General features: G+C 40.7%; 1 protein-coding gene across 5 annotated transcripts in view; it reads right to left on the reverse strand.

Moving 5' to 3' along the window:
- MED14 (mediator complex subunit 14) overlaps positions 1–8,919 on the reverse strand; it is a 72,940-nt gene extending 64,021 nt beyond the window's left edge. For 3 of the 5 annotated variants that reach the window (XM_036839710.1, XM_036839714.1, XM_036839713.1), the window contains exons 1-2: positions 7,949–8,915; positions 2,862–2,888 (exon numbers count right to left, since the gene is read on the reverse strand). In XM_036839710.1, the coding sequence (XP_036695605.1) occupies positions 2,862–2,888; positions 7,949–8,163 (242 nt within the window). In that variant the 5' untranslated portion in view covers positions 8,164–8,915. Of the gene's footprint in view, positions 1–2,861; positions 2,889–7,948 lie in introns of all 5 variants that reach the window. The other 2 variants (XR_005018322.1, XM_036839712.1) reach the window with 2 other exon arrangements.
- Between the last annotated feature and the right edge of the window lie 12,508 nt (positions 8,920–21,427).

The raw sequence follows: 21,427 nt of genomic DNA on the forward strand, positions 1-21,427 counted from the left end.
CAACTTCATGTCAGCTACAAAACTGATAATCATACCTTTCATGGTTTACCTTACGACACACAAAAAAATATTCGACAGGCCAGGACTGATGACAGGCCCCAGCAAGACACCAACCTCCCTCCAAGTGGACTCTGACATATTAATCTTGTTACAGCTGTTCACTGACCTGTAGATCCAACCCACACCTCTGTATCTCACCAACAGCAATACCATGATGCAATGCACCAAAATGAAAGTTTCTGCTGAAGCATAATCCTAACTGAAGACCACAGAGTCTAGCTCCTATTGAGAGCATACGCAGCCCACAAACAACCTGAAAGACTTCCTTAAGGTTCAGCCTGCAAAATGATTATTGGTAATAGAAAAAGAATCAAGGACACTGATACAACTATGACTCTTTGCCAGGGTCTGTGAAGGATCCTTAGAGATAAAGCAAGCAGAGAGCATCACAGGCAAGACTGGAACACAGCAGAAATGTTAAATGTACACTAAGATCTGGCAGTCACCTCAGGGCTAGGAGTCTCAGTGCTGTCATTTTAACTCAGCAACGGCTTACAGAGGATGTGAGGTCTCTTCTCTCACAGAGTAAACCTATTTGTATATTACTAATTCCGTTGCCAGAGGAGCTTCTCTACTGGAAAGGAGACACCCCTCTTTGTAAACTATTTTAATATGGTTTTTTCTTGACACCACGCTGTCTCAAGTGATAGGCAGCGTGAGTTGGTTTTCCAAGGCCCAGTGTCCCCTTCCTACCCCGGAGTGGACAGAACAAATCCTGATTTTCTTTTTTTTTGTTTTTTTCCCAAATGAATGCATTGTGGGTATTTTATTTATTTATTTATTTTTGGCTGGTGTCAAATATATTTTTTTAACATCTTTATTGGAGTATAATTGCTTTACAATGGTGTGTTAGTTTCTGCTTTATAACAAAGTGAACCAGCTATATATATACATATAGCCCCATATCTCTTCCCTTTTGCATCTCCCACCCTCCCTATCCCATCCCTCCAGATGGTCACAAAGCACCGAGCTGATGTCCCTGTGCTATGCGGCTGCTTCCCACTAGCTATCTATTTTACATTTGGTAGTGTATATATGTCCATGCCACTCTCTCACTTCATGCCAGCTTAACCTTCTCCCTCCCCTTGTCCTCAAGTCCATTCTCTAAGTCTGTGTCTTTATTCCTGTCCTGCCCCTAGGTCCTTCAGAACCTTTTTTTTTTTTTTTTTTAGATTCCATATATATGTGTTAGCATATGGTATTTGTTTTTCTCTTTCTGACTTACTTCACTCTGTATGACAGACTCTAGGTCCATCCACCTCACTACAAATAACTCAATTTCGTTTCCTTTTATGGCTGAGTAATATTCCATTGTATATATGTGCCCCATCTTCTTTATCCATTCATCTGTCGACGGACATTTAGGTTGCTTCCAGGTCCTGGCTATTGTAAATAGAGCTGCAATGAACATTTTGGTACATGACTCTTTTTGACCTATGGTTTTCTCAGGGTATATGCCCAGTAGTGGGATTGCTGGGTCGTATGATAGTTCTATTTGTAGTTTTTGAAGGAACCTCCATACTGTTCTCCATAGTGGTTGTATCGTGCAAGAGGGTTCCCTTTTCTCCACACCCTCTCCAGCATTTATTGTTTTTAGATTTTTTGATGATGGCCATTCTGACTGGTGTGAGGTGATACCTCATTGTAGTTTTGATTTGCATTTCTCTAATGATTTAATGATGTTGAGCATTCTTTCATGTGTTTGTTGGCAATCTGTATATCTTCTTTGGAGAAATGTCTCTTTAGGTCTTTTGCCCGTTTTTTGACTGCGTTGTTTGTTTTTTTGATATTGAGCTGCATGAGCTGCTTGTAAATTTTGGAGATTAATCCTTTGCTAGGTGCTTCATTTGCATATATTTTCTCCCATTCTGAGGGTTGTCTTTTCGTCTTGTTTATGGTTTCCTTTGCTGTGCAAAAGCTTTTAAGTTTCATTAGGTCCCATTTGTTTATTTTTGTTCAAATCCTGATTTTCATTTCCTTCCTTTAAAACGGTCCAGCCAAACCATAATACAGGTATGCTTCAATTGTCTCTTCCACTTCTATCTTTTCGATCTATGTCTAATTCTCTCAGAAAGGTCACTGGGGGTAGGGAGTGGAGTGTAGTCACTAATAAATGCTAAAATCGCCCTAGTGACTAGGTATTTAAAAAAAAGATCAACCAAAGAGCATAAGTAGTTCCAAAGATAGAGTCAAGTAGCCTATACTGTAGCCCCAGTTTAAATCTCCGTCACCTGATTTCTTTGAAACCTTAATTTATCTTGTTCCTTTGGACTACGGAAACATACTAGCGTTTAGTAATGTCTTAAGCCCCAAACTCCAACTGAATCAAAATTCTCTTAACTATAAAACAGCAATAGCAGTAGACAAATGTCCACTCTCCACAGATATCTAATAGCATCATTGCAGCAAACGATAAATTAGCAGCAAGCTTTCTAAAGTCAGTCTCTTCCTCAGCTTTCTCCATTTAGTTCTGTATTTTCTACATCTTCCTACCCCCTCAGGCACTTGACCTGGTCAGTGATTCAATAAAGATTTCTAGAAGAGAAGGTCCAGAGCTGGCCTCATACCAAGAATTGTCAAGGATGAGGAAATTATATTTCCCAGGGCTCCTTAAACAAATGGTGTGAAGTCACCCTAGGCTCTCTGCGCCTAGGTTCCCGGTCCACAGTTCTACCACCCATACCTACACATACCTCCCCACCCCCCGCCACTTTCTCTCTCACTCACACACACACACACACACACACATACTCATAGATATATCAACACAGACACAGATTTAAGGTTTTTTTCATACTCACCTTTCCACATCAGATTTCCTTGGTAGTCTAAGAAGAAAAAAAAAAAGAAACTGACTAAATACACGCACACCTTCATCAAAATATGGTAATGGTCTTTACTTTGACTTATTAAATACCTTAGTATTTCAGAAAAACTGGATAAATAGACACTACAGGCTTGTGGGGCTCCCTACTCTTTTTTATTTTATGAGTTTCCGGCAATATAGCTACAAAGGAAAAACTAACAAAGGAACATTTCTCTCCATTCAAAGTGCTTCAAAAGATACTGCATGACCCTCAAACATTTAAAAAGACCAAGTCTTACCTTAGCACACTAAATCATAGAGAGTCAGAGAAAATATTCTTTTAAGACCAAAATGATCATGGATGCAAGGTACTACTTAGTTGCCAGCCTCCCCATATTCAATGGAACCTTGCTTCCAAGCACTAATCCCTCCATGTTTTGTTATGGTGGGCAAAACTGGAAGCTAGGCACACAAAAGGGCCAGCGTCAGCCAAGGGATGTACAGTAATTACGATGTTGCTTGGTTAGATGCAAATGATTACTTTTAAACAGTTCCAGTGAGATTTTGATCTCTTTTTTGGTAGTTCTCCAGTACAAAAGCCAGCAACCAATGTGACCATTTCCCCTGAAATTATACCATTTAACACTCTCACATCCACCGATGCTTAGAAAGGTCCTGATTTGCTTCCTGAACCACCACATTCTGTAAACCTCTATCCTATGATCCAAGATTCAACAGCCTGAACTCTAAAGCCTCCCCTACATCTAATAGGCTCTTGAAGAATACGCACTGAGCCGCTTAGACCCTCTTCCCCACCGACATGCCACAGGTGCAGAAAAACTAAAACCACTGCCAGAGATTCGAGGTACAAGGAAGGGAAACTATTAAAATGAGCTCTGACTTAGAGTTACCCACAATTCTTCGGGTAGACAATGGGATGGAAGCTCAAGTTATGATCCAAGTGATACAAGAAACTAGGTAGGAGCTAGAGAGGCCAGCAGATCAGAGGATGAAGCAAAAATTAAGGCCTTATTATGAGACTGCAAGTAAAAGCAGCTACTGGGAAGTTCCTATACCTGTGAAAGATCCGGAAAACACTCCTTGAGAAGACTCCCCTGTCCTCAAGAGAGGGAGGGAATGAGAACCATGGATGCTTGTATGTGAGAGAGGGAGAAAAACAGAAGAGTAGAGCCTTTGGGGGTAGAAAGAATAGGAATCATTGTTCTAGCACCCCCCCCAGAGACCCTAAAAGGATCATCTCTTGCCAGAGGTGGTGTCATTTCAGGGACAAAGGATAGGCTTTGCTGCCTACATCCCTTCCCCCCCCCCAATTCCTCCTAATCTATTTAAAATTCCTTTATGGATGACAAAGCCACCACTTGGGGAAAAAACCAACCCTAAAGGGCAAATCTTTGGAAGAAGTCACAGAAACCTTGTTTACACCAAAGCGTTTTAAGACAAGTTTACATGACTGAGATCCTAACATTTTTTGATTTTAATTAAAAGAGGTTTTTAAAAGGAAGAACCTAAGTCTCTAAAAAATCACAGCAGAATGTAAACTCTAAGATGAAAGCATGTATTACATGAGTCGGGGGAGGAAATGAACAAGCAAAAGGAAAAAAAATAGAAATCTGGGGCCAAAAACAAACCACCTTTTTTGCTTTCAATAGTCCACAGACAAGCATCAAATGTGGCAGAAATAAGACTCAAAGTATACCTTGAACACTGGTTTTATATTAATACATTAATCCTGGCAGTTTTTACCTGGAACAAGGAAAAATACATGATTTAGGAACTTCCAAGGTATATTCCTAAACCAATTTTGGTTACCACAAATCAAAACAGAAAAAAGTTATTTTATATACCTATGTATCAAAAGCAACAGTGAATTTTCCCCTTAAATTCTCCATGTCTACAATGACAGGTGCCTTGACTTAGAACAGTTATTGTTCTCAGCCCTGGGGAAGGTAGCAAACAACTCAAAATCCCTGTCCTCATTGAACTTCCAGTGAGGAGGAGACAGACAACAAAAAATAAGTGCTGTAGAAAAACAAAGCAGTGAGTAAGAAGGATAGATTGAAGGGGCAGAGTACTTCTCATGGGTGATCACCAAAAAGTCTTTCTGATAAGTTACATCTGAACAAAGACCTAAAGGAAACATGAAAGCAAGCCACACAGATTTCTGGGGGAAGAGCAAAGGCTCTAAGGTGGAGTGTGCCTGACCCTATCAAGAAAGATCAATAAGAATAGCGTGGCTGAAACAGAAGAAGCAAGGAGAGTATTAGAAATGAACTTAAAGAGGTAAGGGAGAGAAGACACATCATGTAGGATCTTAAAGGTAGACCACAGTCTTGGTTTGCTCAAGATAGTCCCGGTTTATGCCTGTCCTTCTGCCATTGTTATTAATAGCACCACCTTTCATACTCAAAAGTGTCCTGACTTGGACCATAAATTTTATGGTCACTCTCTATACAGGTGACTATAAAAAGTTTTTACTCTAAGTGAGATGGGGAACCACGGGAAAGTTGTGAGCAAATAAGTTTTAAAAGGATCATCCTGGGGCTTCCCTGGAGGCGCAGTGGTTGAGAATCTGCCTGCCAATGCAGGGGACACGGGTTCGAGCCCTGGTCTGGGAAGATCCCACATGCCGCGGAGCAACTAGGCGCGTGAGCCACAACTACTGAGCCTGCGCGTCTGGAACCTGTGCTCCGCGACAAGAGAGGCCGCGATAGTGAACGGCCCGCGCACCGCGATGAAGAGTGGCCCCCGCTTGCTGCAACTAGAGAAAGCCCTCGCACGAAACGAAGACCCAACACAGCCAAAAATTCAAAAAAAAAAAAAAAAAAAATCCTTCCTTCTACTTTAAAAAAAAAGTTTTTACTCTAAGTGAGATGGGGAACCACGGGAAAGTTGTGAGCAAATAAGTTTTAAAAGGATCATCCTGGGGCTTCCCTGGTGGCGCAGTGGTTGAGAATCTGCCTGCTAATGCAGGGGACACGGGTTCGAGCCCTGGTCTGGGAAGATCCCACATGCCTCGGAGCAGCTAGGCCCGTGAGCCACAACTACTGAGCCTGCGCGTCTGGAGCTTGTGCTCCGCAACAAGAGAGGCCCGCGCACTGCGATGAAGAGTGGCCCCCGCTCGCCACAACTAGAGAAAGCCCTCGCACAGAAACCAAGACCCAACACAGCCAAAAAAATAAAAATAAATAAATAAATAGCGTTCCCTTTAAAAAAAAAAAAAAGTACGATTTAAAAAAAAAAAAAAAAAAAAGGATCATCCTGGCTATTTTATGGAGGAAAAACCGTAGAGGGGCAAGGGTACCAGCAGAGGCCCCAGTTAGCAGACTACTGCAGTAACACTAGCAAACGATTAACACTTGATGGAAACGTTGAAAAGTGGTCCGATTCTGAAGTCAGAGACGACAAGACCTGCTAATGTACTGTGTGGGACTGGAAGAAAGAGGAGCCAAGAATTACTCCAAAATTTCTGGCCTAAGCATCAAAAGGAAGAATGGAGATACTATTTAGTGAGATAGGAAAGTTTTGGGGGGATCGAACGGAATTAGGAGTTTGGTTCTGGACTTGGTCCACTGAAATGCCCATTAAGTACTTAAACGTAGGCACCTGGATACAGTCTGCAGCTCAGTGGAGACGCCTGTGCTGGAGAAATAAGTACGGGAATCATCAACATATAAAGGGTGCAGGATGAAGTATAAAACTGTATACTTATTCTACAGCAATAAAATAAATGTTTCTCTTTTCGTACTAAGTCCTAAAACAGTAACAGCAACACAATTCAAAGAATTGCTACAAATGCCCTATGGAGAAACAAAATATACAAATTACACAACCACCGATAGCGGCAGTTTTCAACAGTTTCCCATAGCTCTACATAGGACGGGTGCATGATATTTTCTCATGGATATTCAAATTCTTATGAAATCCAACAACTAATGGTGCAGAGAAGTACATTACCACAATAATCCCTAATCATGACAGCTATTTAAGTTTCTCATTACACGGGCGCGGGGGGGGGGGCGGGGGAGGCTTCTTTCTGTAAAGTACAATGTATCAAAATTCTCAGAATGATGTTTTACAGGAGTAAGTGGAGCCTATTCTAATTCTTTAAGTCATCTGCAAAAAAAACATTTTAACAGTCTCTAGCAACAAATTACTGTGACACTGCACAGCCTAATACCTACATACTCATGTATTTCAGCTGAATACACTGATCTGGAGCCTACCAATAGATAAAAGATAAAAACGAATCTAGATGAAAATTAGTAATTCTTACTTTTTCTGAACATGAATTTAAAAATGTAAAACAGTAATTCAAGTATATATACCCCTAAATTTTAGTTTCTTTTCTTCACACACCTGAAAATCTTTACAGTGTATTCTGATCCTATTCTGAAGAGATTAACACCCTAATCATGTCCCAAGGCATTTCACCCGGTAACTTGGTGATTTATAAACTCCGTTCATACCCCAAGAGACAATAACAGCAGGCTAGTTACAAAAAAACTTACACTATGCGTGAAGACTTCAGTCTCAAACGTTCCAGAAAAACAAACAAGCTTGGAATCCAAAATTTTGCATTATTTTATACACAATACATCTCCTGAGTTCAAACTTTGTCAGAAGTAATTACAACCTACATTTAAAATGTACCGTAAGAAGCTGTAAAACAATTTCTCATCTTTGGGATTTTTTTTTTTTTAAGCTCGAATAGTATGTATTCCTAAACCGTAATCTTGGGGTCTGGGCTAGAAAGCTTCCAACCAAGAAATCAATAGGGTTCAGTTGGCAAATCGAGCAAAAATTCCAAAGACTGGCTTTTCAGGGAAAGTCTAACAACGTGCATAATTCACAAGTCTCGGCTGCTTCATCTCCAGAAAGATCCCAAATGCAAAGCTTCTCCTCCACCTCCGCTGGGCCCCAAGAGTTCAAAAATTCTAGACTAAGCAGCCTAGCAAAGAGGAGAAAGCAGCAGCCTTTTGGGGAGAAGGAGGTGCGAACCTCTCAGCCGGCTGGGCGGGAAGGGGGGGGCTGGGGAGCAGGCGTGGATTTCGCGGCACTTACAGGTCAGTCAACACCATGAGCTCCGAGTAGGCCCGGTGCAGCAGAAATTCGATGAGGGTGCTTAGCCGGTAGCCAGGGCTAGCCGCCGCCGCAGCGGCCGCCGCCACGGCGGCTCCCGGAGGAGGAGGCGCCGGGGCTGACGCCGGGCCGCCGCTGCCCCCGCCGCCGCCTCCGGTCGGGACCAGCTGGTGGTTCTCCAGCTGCACTGGGGCCATGGCGGCGCAGGGCCGGGCTTGGCGCAACGGCACAAGATGCGGCCCTCGAACCTCCCTCCCGGGCGCTCGATCACCGCGCCGAAGTAGGCGCGGGCGGAGTCGCCGCCACCGCCGCCTACTACCGCCAGGCCGCCTCTGAACAGGAAGCCGTGCGCCGGCCGCGGAGGCCCGCCCCCATGTAGCGACAAGCCCGCCGGCTCCAGGGACTGGAGCAAGGGGCGGGGGGGAGGGGGAGGGCGGGGAAGCGGGGCGGGCGCCGCAGAGAAGCTGCGCCCCCGCAACTGATCAGAGTGCGCTCCGCCAGGCTGCCGCAGCGTCCATGTTGACGGCCCAAAGCGGAAGTTGTTAGGCAGAACGGAAAGGGAGCCAAGGGGGGACTTCCGACAGCAACCTGTGCCTTTTCTCCCGGCTGTCGGGCGCTCGGACGCTGGGGGGGCGCGTGGGAGTGGGGCTGGGCCGGCGCGCTGGCGGGAAAAGCGGAAGCGGGGGCCGCGCGGCCACGGAAGTGAGTGTGAGGGCAGGGCTAGTGTCCTCACCGCGAACGTCAGCAATTGCCCCGCCCTTGCCCTCTCCGCCCTCCGGGATTTAAAAGGCTCCAATTTGCGCTGAGGTGTCGATCAACGCTCCCCTGGTGGGTGCAACACGACCGGGAGGCCACCCTGTCCCAGATGTTTGTGACTTATGGTTCTGGACTCGCAAAGAAATTGTTGCGGCTGCGTACTTCTGACTGCTCACATCTTTGCCCCGCCCACAGTCTGCCCATGTGCCTTTCGTGGGATAGAAGACGTTTCCGTCATTTTTTTTTTTTTTAAACTGTGGGAAAAGATTCGAGAAAATATGATTAGGGGTAGGAGCAGGGCCACTGGCAGAATAACTTCACTTTAACGGAGTTAAATATATGCTGAGCTCTTTACCGACCCCCAGATCCTGGCAGTTCTACCACGGAAACAGCCCTTAAATCCTCTACCGCTGATTCTCCCACTTGTTTCTTGTCCCTGCTCTTGAAGTAGCCGCCCTGCCTTCCAAGGACTTTCAGTTCATCTTCTGTGCCCTACTGCCACTTTTTCCCCCTCAAAATTCACGTTTAATAATTTTGCTTCCTGCGTTAAAGCGGCGATTCTCAACCTTGCCTGCACGTTGGAATCTTGGGGGGTGGAGGGGTGGGTGGCTTTAAAAAATACTTATGCCACCCCCACCCCCAATACATTCGGCTTTAATTGGTCTGGGCTTCAGGATTTTTAAAAGCTTCCTAGGTGATTTGAATGTGCAACCGTTTAAAAGTGTCAATTGCTGCGACCCTTTTCAAACATCTATTTGCAGATTCTTAAATGTAACTCTTAGGTGTAAGAGATGCACTTGCTGTTCCCTAAGGTTAAAATACTCTCATTCTTGTCCACTTGTGTAATTCTTAGTCATTCTTGAAGACCATTCACCTGTCCTTTGAGGGTGTAACTTTTGGAGTGTAATTAATCACTTGCTCCCTCTTTTGTGAACCTAAAGCACATTTACACAAACAATACCATCATAGTACTCAGCAAAAGACATTAGATTACTTACACCATCCCCCCACAGGTACAGTTGCTGGAGGGCAGATACCCTCCCTAAGATTCATCTGCTACCTCAGGAAACAAACACGTTTTTTCTAAGTTAGTTAGAATGGTACCATTTCTTTTGCAGTTGTTTTGATTTGTTTTACTGAAGCTTCTTTTTCCTCTTTTGAAAACTATTGACTTCACTTAAAACGCCCTGGTGGTCACATACACAATGTACAAGATGGTCCTTAAGGTCTTTTCTCATACTCACATTCTGATTCTGTGTGATGTTGATGGGATTTTAACTCTGCCTTATTGCATTTATTAAACACAGTTATATACCATGCCTCTTGGTATTCATTCTATTTGACAGTAAGATTCTACCTAGAGAAACTACAACCAATTTGCAAATAAAAAAAAATTAATGGGTGGATGGGGGTTGTTTTAGAAAAGAGGAATTTTCACCGGCATCCATCGGGTTAGATTTTAATGAAATTTCTGTGAGTCTGAATACGTATCTTTAAAAATTGGAAAGTACTGGTTATTAAAAACGATATTCTAACGGAAAATAGGGTGAAAATACAAGAATAGAACTGTGAGACTTGATGTGCTTGAATTGTTGGAGATCGGGGAGGTAATTTAAATGAAAACTGAAAGTGATAGCCCACCTCCCAACCTGATAGTACAGCCAATTAAGCAAATATAGGAACTGCTAATCGAAGAAATGAATAAGGAAGGAGAGAAAATGTTAGCATGTTTGGCTGAGTTACTAAAGGAATGGCTCATACCCAAACTTTTGGAAATAGTGTAATTTATCATTTTAAAGCCTACAGTACAATGTTTGGCACTGTAATATAAATACCTAATTTTTCATTCCCACTCTTCAATTGTTTCTCTATTTGGTCATCACCAGATTCTATCACACCTGAGATAATTTCAGAACTAGCAGCATATTTCCTCAGCTCTTAAATCAACCTAACACTTTAGATCTTTCATGAAGTCTATCTGATTTTAATGAGGAACAATTTGATTGCAAAATATGGGGAAAAAAGAACATTTTCTTATAAGCCCTTTCGATGGAAAATTGAAAATTTGATACATATACAGTTGACCCTTGAACAACTTGGGGGTTAGGGGCACAGACCCTCCTTGCAGTCAAAAATCCATGTATAATTTATAGTTGGCCCTCCCTAACTGGAATTCCTCCTTATCTGCTGTTCTGCGATTTTCAACCAACCTCGGATCATGTAGTAACATTTACTGGAAAAAAAAAAAAATCTGCATATAAGTGGACCCATGCACTTCAAACCCATGTTATTCAAGGGTCAACTGTAGTTTCCTTTTGAAACATACAGCTGCCCCTCAGACACAAAAGTCTGGGAAAGGAATTGAAAAGTATTTTTTCTTTCTTTTTTTTATGATATTACAATCAATTCCTCCAAAATGGAGAGCAAAAGCAGTAACTGCATTCATTTAAGAGATGCTCCTTTCATAGTGAAGTTGAGGGAAGGAGCTCACAATACTGTGAGTATGGTCTGACCAACCTAGAAAAAATGAGAACACTTGGATGGCTTTGCATATAGAAGAAAACCCAAACTTCTTAGTGTGGTCTCTAAAGCCATTAACACAGTGGTCCTTGCCTGCTTCTCCACCTCCACCTCCTGCCACTCTTTCCTTCATTCACTTCACTGTAACCTCACTGGATCAAGTACATGCCATTCCCTAAGGTGTTAGGGCTTGTCTACTGTTCCAAATACCTGAAACACTGGTATCCCAGCTCTTCACGTGGCTGGCTTCTCATCCTTCCAGTATCAGCTTAAAAGAGAAAATCCTCAGAGAGGCCTCCCCTGACTCTATAATATTAGGCAGGTACAAGGAAGTTCATCGTAACGTTGTTTGTAGAAGCAAAAAAATAAGAAGAATCTCAACTGTCTCTCAGTAGGAGAATGGATACATAAATTACTGTATTTCTACATAACTCTTCAATTGAATAAATTAGACCTACGTGTACCAACACGGAGACACCTCAAAAACAATATGGAATGAAAAAAACTCATCTTTTTGATACCATTCCTATTTTTAAAGCACACAAAATACTCTATAATTTAATACATCGTAGACAAAGTAAAAAATGTAAATGAGGATAATAGACACCACCTTCAGGATAGTAGTTACTTCTAAGGAAGGGTTAGGGATGAGGTGATACTTTATTTGTTATTAGCTATTAGTTATATCTAATGGGTTTCTTGAAAAACAACCTGAAGGAAATGTGACAATATTAATATATGTTAAATCTGGGGATAGAGATATGATTGTTAATATATTCTGCACTTTTCAATATTTTTGAAATATTTCATAATTTTTAAATTTTCTATTAGTATTATTTACACAAGCTGCCATAACAAACTCCCCCCCCCCCCCCCAAATCTCAGTAACTTAGCACAGAAAGGGTTTATTTCTCGTGCTCACAAAGTTCAGTAAAGATGTACCTGATGGAGAGGCTCTCCTGTAAGTAATAACCTAGAGATACAGTCTCTTTTCATCTTGGGAAGCCATCACTCTAACCCGGAGATTTTTTTTTTTTTTTTTTTAATATCCACCCACATTCCATTAGCCAGAATTAGCCACATGGCTTGTTTAAAGGCCAAGGAGCTGGGAAGTACAGTCTTCCTGTGTGCCTAGGAAGAAAATGAAACGGTTTGGTAAACAAATAACATTGTTTTTACCACAATATTAAGGTAGTCTTTTTTTCTTAGAGCACAGCCTCTGAAATCAGACCACTTAGAAAAAGATCCTAGCTCAACCACTTATGATCTTAATACTTTCCAGGAGGTTACTTCATTTCTCTGGGTTTCTCAGTTTCCTCATCTGTAATAATAGTATTTACCTCAAAGGATGATTATGAAAACTAAATGATATTTATTCTTTTTTTAATTTTACTGAAATATAGTTGATTTACAATGTTGTGTTCAATTTCTGCCATACAACAAAGTGACTCAGTTATACACACATATATTCTTTTTCATATTCTTTTCCATTATGGTTTTTCACAGGATATTGAATATAGTTCCCTGTACTATACAGTAGGACCTTGTTGTTTATTCATCCTATATATAATAGTTTGCATCTGCTAATCCCAAACTCCCGAACCCTCCCTCCCCCATGCCCCCCACACCGCAACTACAAGTCTGTTCTCTATATATGTGAGTCTGTTTTTGTTTCGTAGATATATTCATTTGTGTTTTTTAAAACTTATTGAAAACTGACATTTTTTTTGAATTTTATTTTATTTTTCTATACAGCAGGTTCTTATTAGTTATCTATTTTATGCATATTAGTGTATACATGTCAATCTCAATCTCCCAATTCATCCCACCACCACCACCCGTCCCACCCCCCCACGTTCCCCCTTTGGTGTCCATACGTTTGTTCTCTACATCTGCATCTCTATTTCTGCCCTGCAAACCAGTTCATCTGTACCATTTGTCTATATTCCACATATATGCATTAATATAAGAAATTTGTTTTTCTCTTTCTGACTTACTTTACTCTGTATGACAGTCTCTAGGTCCATCCACATCTCTACAAATGACCCAATTTCATCCTTTTTATAGCTGAGTAATATTCCATTGTATATATGTACCACATCTTCTTTATCCATTCATCTGTCGATGGGCACTTAGGTTGCTTCCATGACCTGGCTATTGTAAATAGTGCTGCAATGAACATTGGGGTGCATGTGTCATTTTGAATTATGGTTTTCTCTGGGTATATGCCCAGTAGTGGGATTGCTGGGTCATATGGTAATTCTATTTTTAGTTTTTTAAGGAACCTCCATATAGTTCTCTATAGTGGCTGTGTCAATTTACATTCCCAACAACAGGGCAAGAGGGTTCCCTTTTCTCCACACCCTCTGCAGCATTTGTTGTTTGTAGATTTTCTGATGATGCCCATTCTAACTGGTGTGAGGTGATACCTCATTGTAGTTTTGATTTGCATTTCTCTAATAATTAGTGATGTTGAGCAGCTTTTCACGTGCTTCTTGGCCATCTGTATGTCTTCTTTGGAGAAATGTCTATTTAGGTCTTCTGCCCATTCTTTCATTGGGTTGTTTGTTTTTTGTAATATTGAGCTGCATGAGCTGTTTATATATTTTGGAGATTAATCCTTTGTCCGCTGATTCATTTGCAAATATTTTCTCCCATTCTGAAGGTTGTCTTTTCTTCTTGTTTATAGTTTCCTTTGCTGCACAAAAGCTTTTAAGTTTCATTAGGTCCCATTTGTATATTTTTGTTTTTATTTCCGTTACTCTAGGAGGTGGGTCAAAAAAGAGCTTGCTGTGATTTATGTCAAAGAGTGTTCTTCCTATGTTTTCCTCTAAGAGTTTTATAGTGTCCAGTCTTACATTTAGGTCTTTAATCCATTTTGAGCTTATTTTTGTGTATGGTGTTAGGGAGTGTTCTAATTTCATTCTTTTACATGTAGCTGTCCAGTTTTCCCAGCACCACTTATTGAAGTGACTGTCTTTTCTCCATCATATATCCTTGCCTCCTCTGTCATAGTTTAGTTGACCATAGGTATGTGTGTTTATCTCTGGGCTTTCTATCCTGTTCCATTGATCTATATTTCTGTTTTTGTGCCAGTACCATATTGTCTTGATTACTGTAGCTTTGTAGTATAGTCTGAAGTCAGGGAGTCGGATTCCTCCACCTCCGTTTTTTTCCCTCAAGATTGCTTTGGCTATTCGGGGTCTTTTGTGTCTCCATACAAATTTTAAGATTTTTTGTTCTAGTTCTGTAAAAAATGCCATTGGTAATTTGATAGGGATTGCATTGAATCTGTAGACTGCTTTGGGTAGTATAGTCATTTTCACAATATTGATTCTTCCAATCCAAGAACATGGTATATCTCTCCATCTGTTTGTGTCATTTTTGATTTCTTTCATCAATGTCTTATAGTTTTCTGAGTACAGGTCTTTGGTCTCCCTAGGTAGGTTTATTCCTAGGTATTTTATTCTTTTTGATGCAATGGTGAATGGGATTGTTTCCTTAATTTCTCCTTCTGATCTTTTGTTGTTAGTGTATAGGAATGCAAGGGATTTCTGTGCATTAATTTTGTATCCTGAAACTTTACCAAATTCATTGATTAGCTCTAGTAGCTTTCTGGTGGCATCTTTAGGATTATCTATGTATAGTATCATGTCATCAGTGACAGTTTTACTTCTTTTCAAATCTGTATTCCTTTTATTTCTTTTTCTTCTCTGATTGCCGTGGCTAGGACTTCCAAAACTATGTTGAATAATAGTGGCGAGAGTGGACATCCTTGTCTTGTTCTTGATCTTAGAGGAAATGGTTTCAGTTTTTCACCATTGAGAATGATGTTTGCTGTGGGTTTGTCATATATGGCCTTTATTATGTTGAGGTAAGTTCCCTCTATGCCCACTTTCTGGAGAGTTTTTATCATAAATGGGTGTTGAATTTTGTCAAAAGCTTTTTCTGCATCTATTGAGATGACCATATGGTTTTTATTCTTCAATTTGTTAATATGGTATATCACATTGATTGATTTGCGTATATTGAAGAATCCTTGCATATACTGAAGAATTCCTGGGATAAATCCCACTTGATCATGGTGTATGATCCTTTTAATGTGTTGTTGTATTCTGTTTGCTAGTATTTTGTTGAGGATTTTTGCATCTATATTCATGAGTTATATTGGTCTGTAATTTTCTTTTTTTGTAGTATCTTTGTCTGGTTTTGGTATCAGGGTGATGGTGGCCTCATAGAATGAGTTTGGGAGTGTTCCTTCCTCTGCAGTTATTTGGAAGAGTTTGAGAAGGATGGGTGTTAGCTCTTCTCTAAATGTTTGATAGAATTCACCTGTGAAGCCATCTGGTCCTGGACTTTTGTTTGTTGGAAGATTTTTAACCACAGTTTCAATTTCATTACTTGTGATTCGTCTGTTCATATTTTCTGTTTCTTCCTGGTTCAGTCTTGGAAAGTTATACCTTTCTAAGAATTTGTCCATTTCTTCCAGGTTGTCCATTTTATTGGCATACAGTTGCTTGTAGTAGTCTCTTATGATGCTCTGTATTTCTGCAGTGTCTGTGTAACTTCTTTTTCATTTCTAATTTTATTGATTTGAGTCCTCTCTCTCTTTTTCTTGATGAGTCCAGCTAAAGGTTTATCAATTTTGTTTATCTTTTCAAAGAACCAGCTTTTAGTTTTATTGATCTTTGCTATTGTTTTCTTTGTTTCTACTTCATTTATTTCTGCTCTGATCTTTATGATTTCTTTCCTTCTGCTAACTTTGGGTTTTGTTTGTTCTTCTTTCTCTAGTTCCTTTTGTTGTAAGGTTAAATTGTTTATTTGAGATTTCTATTGTTTCTTGAGGTAGGCTTGTATTGCTATAAACTTCCCTCTTAGGACTGCTTTTGCTGTATCTCATAGGTTTTGGATCATCGTGTTTTCGTTGTCATTTGTCTCTAGGTATTTTTTGATTTCCTCTTTGATTTCTTCAGTGATCTCTTGGTTATTTAGTAGAGTATTGTTCAGCCTCCATGTGTTTGTCTTTTTTACGTTTTTTCCCTGTAATTTATTTCTAATCTCATAGCGTTGTGGTCGGAAAAGATGCTTGATATGATTTCAATTTTCTTAAATTTACCAAGGCTTGATTTGTGACCCAAGACGTGATTTACCCTGCAGAATGTTCCATGTGCACTCGAGAAGAAAGTGTAATCTGCTGTTTTCAGATGGAGTGTCCTATAAACATCAATTAAATCTATCTGGTCTATTGTGTCATTTAAAGTTGTGTTTCCTTATTAATTTTCTGTCTGGATGATCTGTCCACTGGTGTAAGTGTGGTGTTAAAGTCCCCCACTATTATTGTGTTACTGTCGATTTCCTCTTTTATAACTGTTAGCATTTGCCTTATGTATTGAGGTGCTCCTATGTTGGGTGCATATATATTTATAATTGTTATATTTTCTTCTTGGATTGATCCCTTGGTCATTATGTAGTGTCCTTCCTTGTCTCTTGTAGCATTCTTTATTTTAAAGTCTATTTTATCTGATATGAGAATTGCTACTCCAGCTTTCTTTTGATTTCCATTTGCATGGAATATCTTTTTGCATCCCCTCACTTTCAGTCTGTATGTGTCTCTAGGTCTGAAGTGGGTCTCTTGTAGACAGCATATATATGGGTCTTGTTTTTGTGTCCATTCAGTGAGCCTGTGTCATTTGGTTGGAGCATTTAGTCCATTCACATTTAAGGTAATTATCGATATGTATGTTCCTATTACCGTTTTCTTAATTGTTTTGGGTTTGTTTTTGTAGATCCTTTTCTTCTCTTGTGTTTCTCACTTAGAGAAGTTCCTTTAGCATTTGTTGTAGAGCTGGTTTGGTGGTGCTGAATTCTCTTAGCTTTTGCTTGTCTGTAAAGTTTTTGATTTCTCCATCAAATCTGAATGAGATCCTTGCCACGTAGAGTAATCTTGGTTATAGGTTCTTCCCTTTCATCACTTTAAATATATCATGCCACTCTCTTCTGGCTTGTAGAGTTTCTGCTGAGAAATCAGCTGTTAACCTTATGGGAGTTCACTTGTATGTTATTTGTTGTTTTTCCCCTTGTTGCTTTTTAATAATTTTTCTTTGTCTTTAATGTTTGTTAATTTGATTACTATGTGTCTCAGCATATTTTTCCTTGGGTTTATCGTGCCTGGGACTCTTTGCGCTTCCTGGACTTGGGTGGCTATTTCCCTTCCCATGTTAGGGAAGTTTTCAACTATAATCTCTTCAAATATTTTCTCAGGTCCTTTCTCTCTCTGTTCTCCTTCTGGGACCCCTATAATGTGAATGTTGGTACATTTAATATTGTCCCAGAGGTCTCTTAGGCTGTCTTCATTTCTTTTCATTCTTTTTTCTTTATTCTGTCCCACAGCAGTGAATTCCACCATTCTGTCTTCCAGATCACTTATCCGTTTTTCTGCCTCAGTTATTCTGCTATTGATTCCTTCTAGTGTATTTTTCATTTCAGTTATTGTATTGTTCATCTCTGTTTTTTTGTTAATTCTTCTAGATGTTTGTTCCTTAATTCTTCTAGGTCTTTGTTAAACATTTCTTGCATCTTCTCGATCTTTGCCTCCATTCTTTTTCTGAGGTCCTAGATCATCTTCACTATCATTATTCTGAATTCTTTTTCTGGAAGGTTGCCTATCTCCAGTTCATTTAATTGTTTTTCTGGGGCTTTACCTTGTTCCTTCATCTGGTACATAGTCCTCTGCCTTTTCATTTTGTCTATATTTCTGTGAATGTGGTTTTTGTTCCACAGGTTGCACGACTGTAGTTCTTCTTGCTTCTGCTGTCTGCCCTCTGGTAGATGAGTCTATCTAAGCGGCTTGTGCAAGCTTCCTGATGGGAGGGACTGGTGGTGGTTAGAGCTGGGTGTTGCTCTGTTGGGCAGAGCTCAGTAAAACTTTAATCCACTTGTCTGCTGATGGGTGGGGTTGAGTTCCCTCCCTGTTGGTTGTTTGGCCTGGGTAGACCCAGCACTGGAGGCTACAGGCTCTTTGGTGGGGCTAATGGCAGACTCTGGGAGGGCTCATGCCAAAGAGTACTTCCCAGAACTTCTGCTGCCAGTGTCCTTGTCCCCGTGGTGAGACACAGCCACCCCCCACCTCCACAGGAGACCCTCCACCACTAGCAGGTAGGTCGGGTTCAGTCTCCTATGGGGTCACTGCTCCTTCCCCCTGGGTCCTGATGCACACACTACTTTGTGTGTGCCCTCCAAGAGTGGAGTTTCTGTTTCCCCCAGTCCTGTCGAAATCCTGCAATCAAATCCCACTAGCCTTCAAAGTCTGATTCTCTGGGAATTCCTCTTCCTGTTGCCAGACCCCCAGGTTGGGAAGCCTGACGTGGGGCTCAGAACCTTCACTCCAGTGGTTGGACTTCTGTGGTGTAAGTGTTCTCCAGTCTGTGAGTCACCCACCCAGCAGTTATGGGATTTGATTTTACTGAGATTGCGCCCCTCCTACTGTGTCACTGTGGCTTCTCCTTTGTCTTTTAATATGGGGTATCTTTTTTGGTGAGTTCCAGTGTCTTCCTGTCGATGATTGTTCAGCAGTTAGTTGTGATTCCAGTGCTCTCACAAGAGGGAGTTAGTGCACGTCCTTCTACTCCGCCATCTTGAACCAATCCCTAACATTTATTCTTAATAACGTTTGCAAAGGGCTTAAAACAGTAACTGATCTATAAGTATTAACTATTATCATTGTCAGCACCTAGGAGCAATAATGTTTATATTTGATTCTTCACCTAATAACCTATGAACGTTCTGTCTTCTCCTGCCCTCAAGTGGCTCTCTCTGATATTCCCAGCACCTAACATAGTGCCTAGCTATCTGGCTTTAATGAGTGAATAGAACAGGCATATTCCTTCATCTATACACTGTAATTTTATTTATATTGCATTAACTTATTTGGGATTAAGTTTGTCTTTCATATATTTACATGTGAAATGAAGTGTCTAGGAGTTCTTTTTAAATAGCTCAGAAGAAAAAGTTGGGGGAGGTAGATGAAATAAGATTGGCAGAATGTTGACGGTTGTTAAAGTTGATGATGGATACATGGGAGTTCATTATACTCCATTCTTTCTCTTCTTTTCTGTATGTGTAAGAATATACACAATTTAAAAAACTGGGGGAGGGGGGACTTTCCTGGTGGTCCGGTGGTTAAGACTCCACGCTTCCACTGCAGGGGGCATGGGTTTGATCCCTGGCCAGGGAACTAAAATCCCGTATGCTGCACAGTGCAGCCAAAAAAAAAAAAAAAAAAAAAAAAAATTAAGAATGGGTAGTAAACTAAAGGCCCAGATCTTTTTTCTTTCCTAATGAACAGCCTTTAATATATGTCTACTCAATTTTTCAGATTTTAAAAACTTTTTTTGTAATTTATAGAGTGTTTAAAACTAACATTAAAAAAGAAAACTACAAGAAACTTCAATTATAACTGCTTGTAAAACAGATGAAAATGTCAAATATTTTAACAATTTTTGTTTCAGACCTTGATATAAGAATGTTTCCAAGGGACTCTCAAAAACACACACACACACGCACACACACAAATTTATAATCTTAAAAATTTCTAGCTTTGCTAAAATTCAGTATCTTTTTTTTTTCACCTCACATAGTTACCTTTTCAAAAATTTTGTGGTGAGAACATTTAAGATCTACTTTCTTAGCAACTTTCAAGTGTACAATACATGTTAACTATTTTAGTCACCATGCTGCATATTAGATCCCCAGAACTTGTTCATCTTATAATTGGAAGTTTGTACCATTTGACCAACATCTCCCCATTTCCCCCACCCCCAACCCCTGGCAACCACCAAGTTACTCTTTGTTTCTATGAGTTTGGCTTTTCTAGATTCTAAATACATCTGAGATCATTGAGTACAGTTGACCCTTTAAAAAGGTGAGGGGTGGGACTTCCCTGGTGGTCAGGGGGTAAGACTCCACACTCCCAATGCAGGGGGCCCAGGTTCGATCCCTGGTCAGGGAATTAGATCCCACAACTAAGAAGCCCGCAGGCCACAACTAAGAGTCCGCATGCCTCAACGAAAGATCCCGCATACTGCAACGAAGATCCCACGTGCTGCAACTAAGACCCGGAGCAGCCTAAATAAATAAGAAATAAATAAATATTAAAAAGGTGAGGGTGAGGGCACTGACCGTCTGCCCAGTTGAAAAATCCATGTCTAACTTCACAATCGGCCCTCTGTACATGCAGTTCTCCATCTGAGGATTCATCCAACCGTGGATTGTGTAGTACATATTTAGTGGAAAAAAAAAATTCATTGTAGTTCAAACCCATGTTGTTCAAGTGTTCACTGTATTTGTCTTTCTACATTCGACTTATTTGACTTAGCATACTGCCCTCAAAGTTTTATCCATGTTGTCACAAATGACAGGGTTTCCTTCTTTTTTATAGCTAAATAATATGCATGCATGCACGCATTTGTGTGTGTGTGTGTGTGTGTGTGTGTATTCCACATTTTCTTTATCTGTCGACAGACACTTAGGTTGTTTCCATGTCTTCGCTCTTGTGAATAATGCTGCAATGAACACGGAGGGTGCAGATACCTCTTGGTAAAATTCAATATCTTTTAAATAAATGATTTCTAGTGGGTGAACAAAGGAAAAAGGAAAAGAGGGGTATTACTAGAAACAGAAAGAAGGGGGAAGGAACCCATGTAGAATACAATTATTATATTCTTCATTAAGAGATAAAAAAATCTCACCTTGCCTTGTTCTACCTTTGTTAGGGAAGAACCCTCAACCTCTGGATTGCAAGGAGTAAACCTGGCATCCATAGGTACTGGAACTAGATCACGTGATCAGGGTAAGACTCAGCACAGCAACAGCAGAAGCATCAGCATGGTAGCTCTGGTTCTCATGCCCCCAAGTCCCAGGGAGTGATTCAATGAGCCCAGACGGAGAGTCTGTGAGCAGTGAGATCCATCACAGCTGAGGAACCCAGGGCCAAGGGCTCAATGCCTTAATTCCTATCAGTCAGATTGAAAAAAGGTTACACTGGTGCACATATGAGGGGGGAGCTGAGGTGTCAGACACACCCAAGCAGTCCAGCTTTCCTGAGGGTATCGGGCAGAACTGAACAGTCCTGCTATTGTGCGGGTGTCCCACACAGCAGAATAGTTTTGCTCTGGCCACACCCACATG

The sequence above is a fragment of the Balaenoptera musculus genome, chromosome X (genome assembly GCF_009873245.2).
Source record: "Balaenoptera musculus isolate JJ_BM4_2016_0621 chromosome X, mBalMus1.pri.v3, whole genome shotgun sequence".
In the NCBI taxonomy this organism is placed as follows: Eukaryota; Metazoa; Chordata; class Mammalia; order Artiodactyla; family Balaenopteridae; genus Balaenoptera; species Balaenoptera musculus.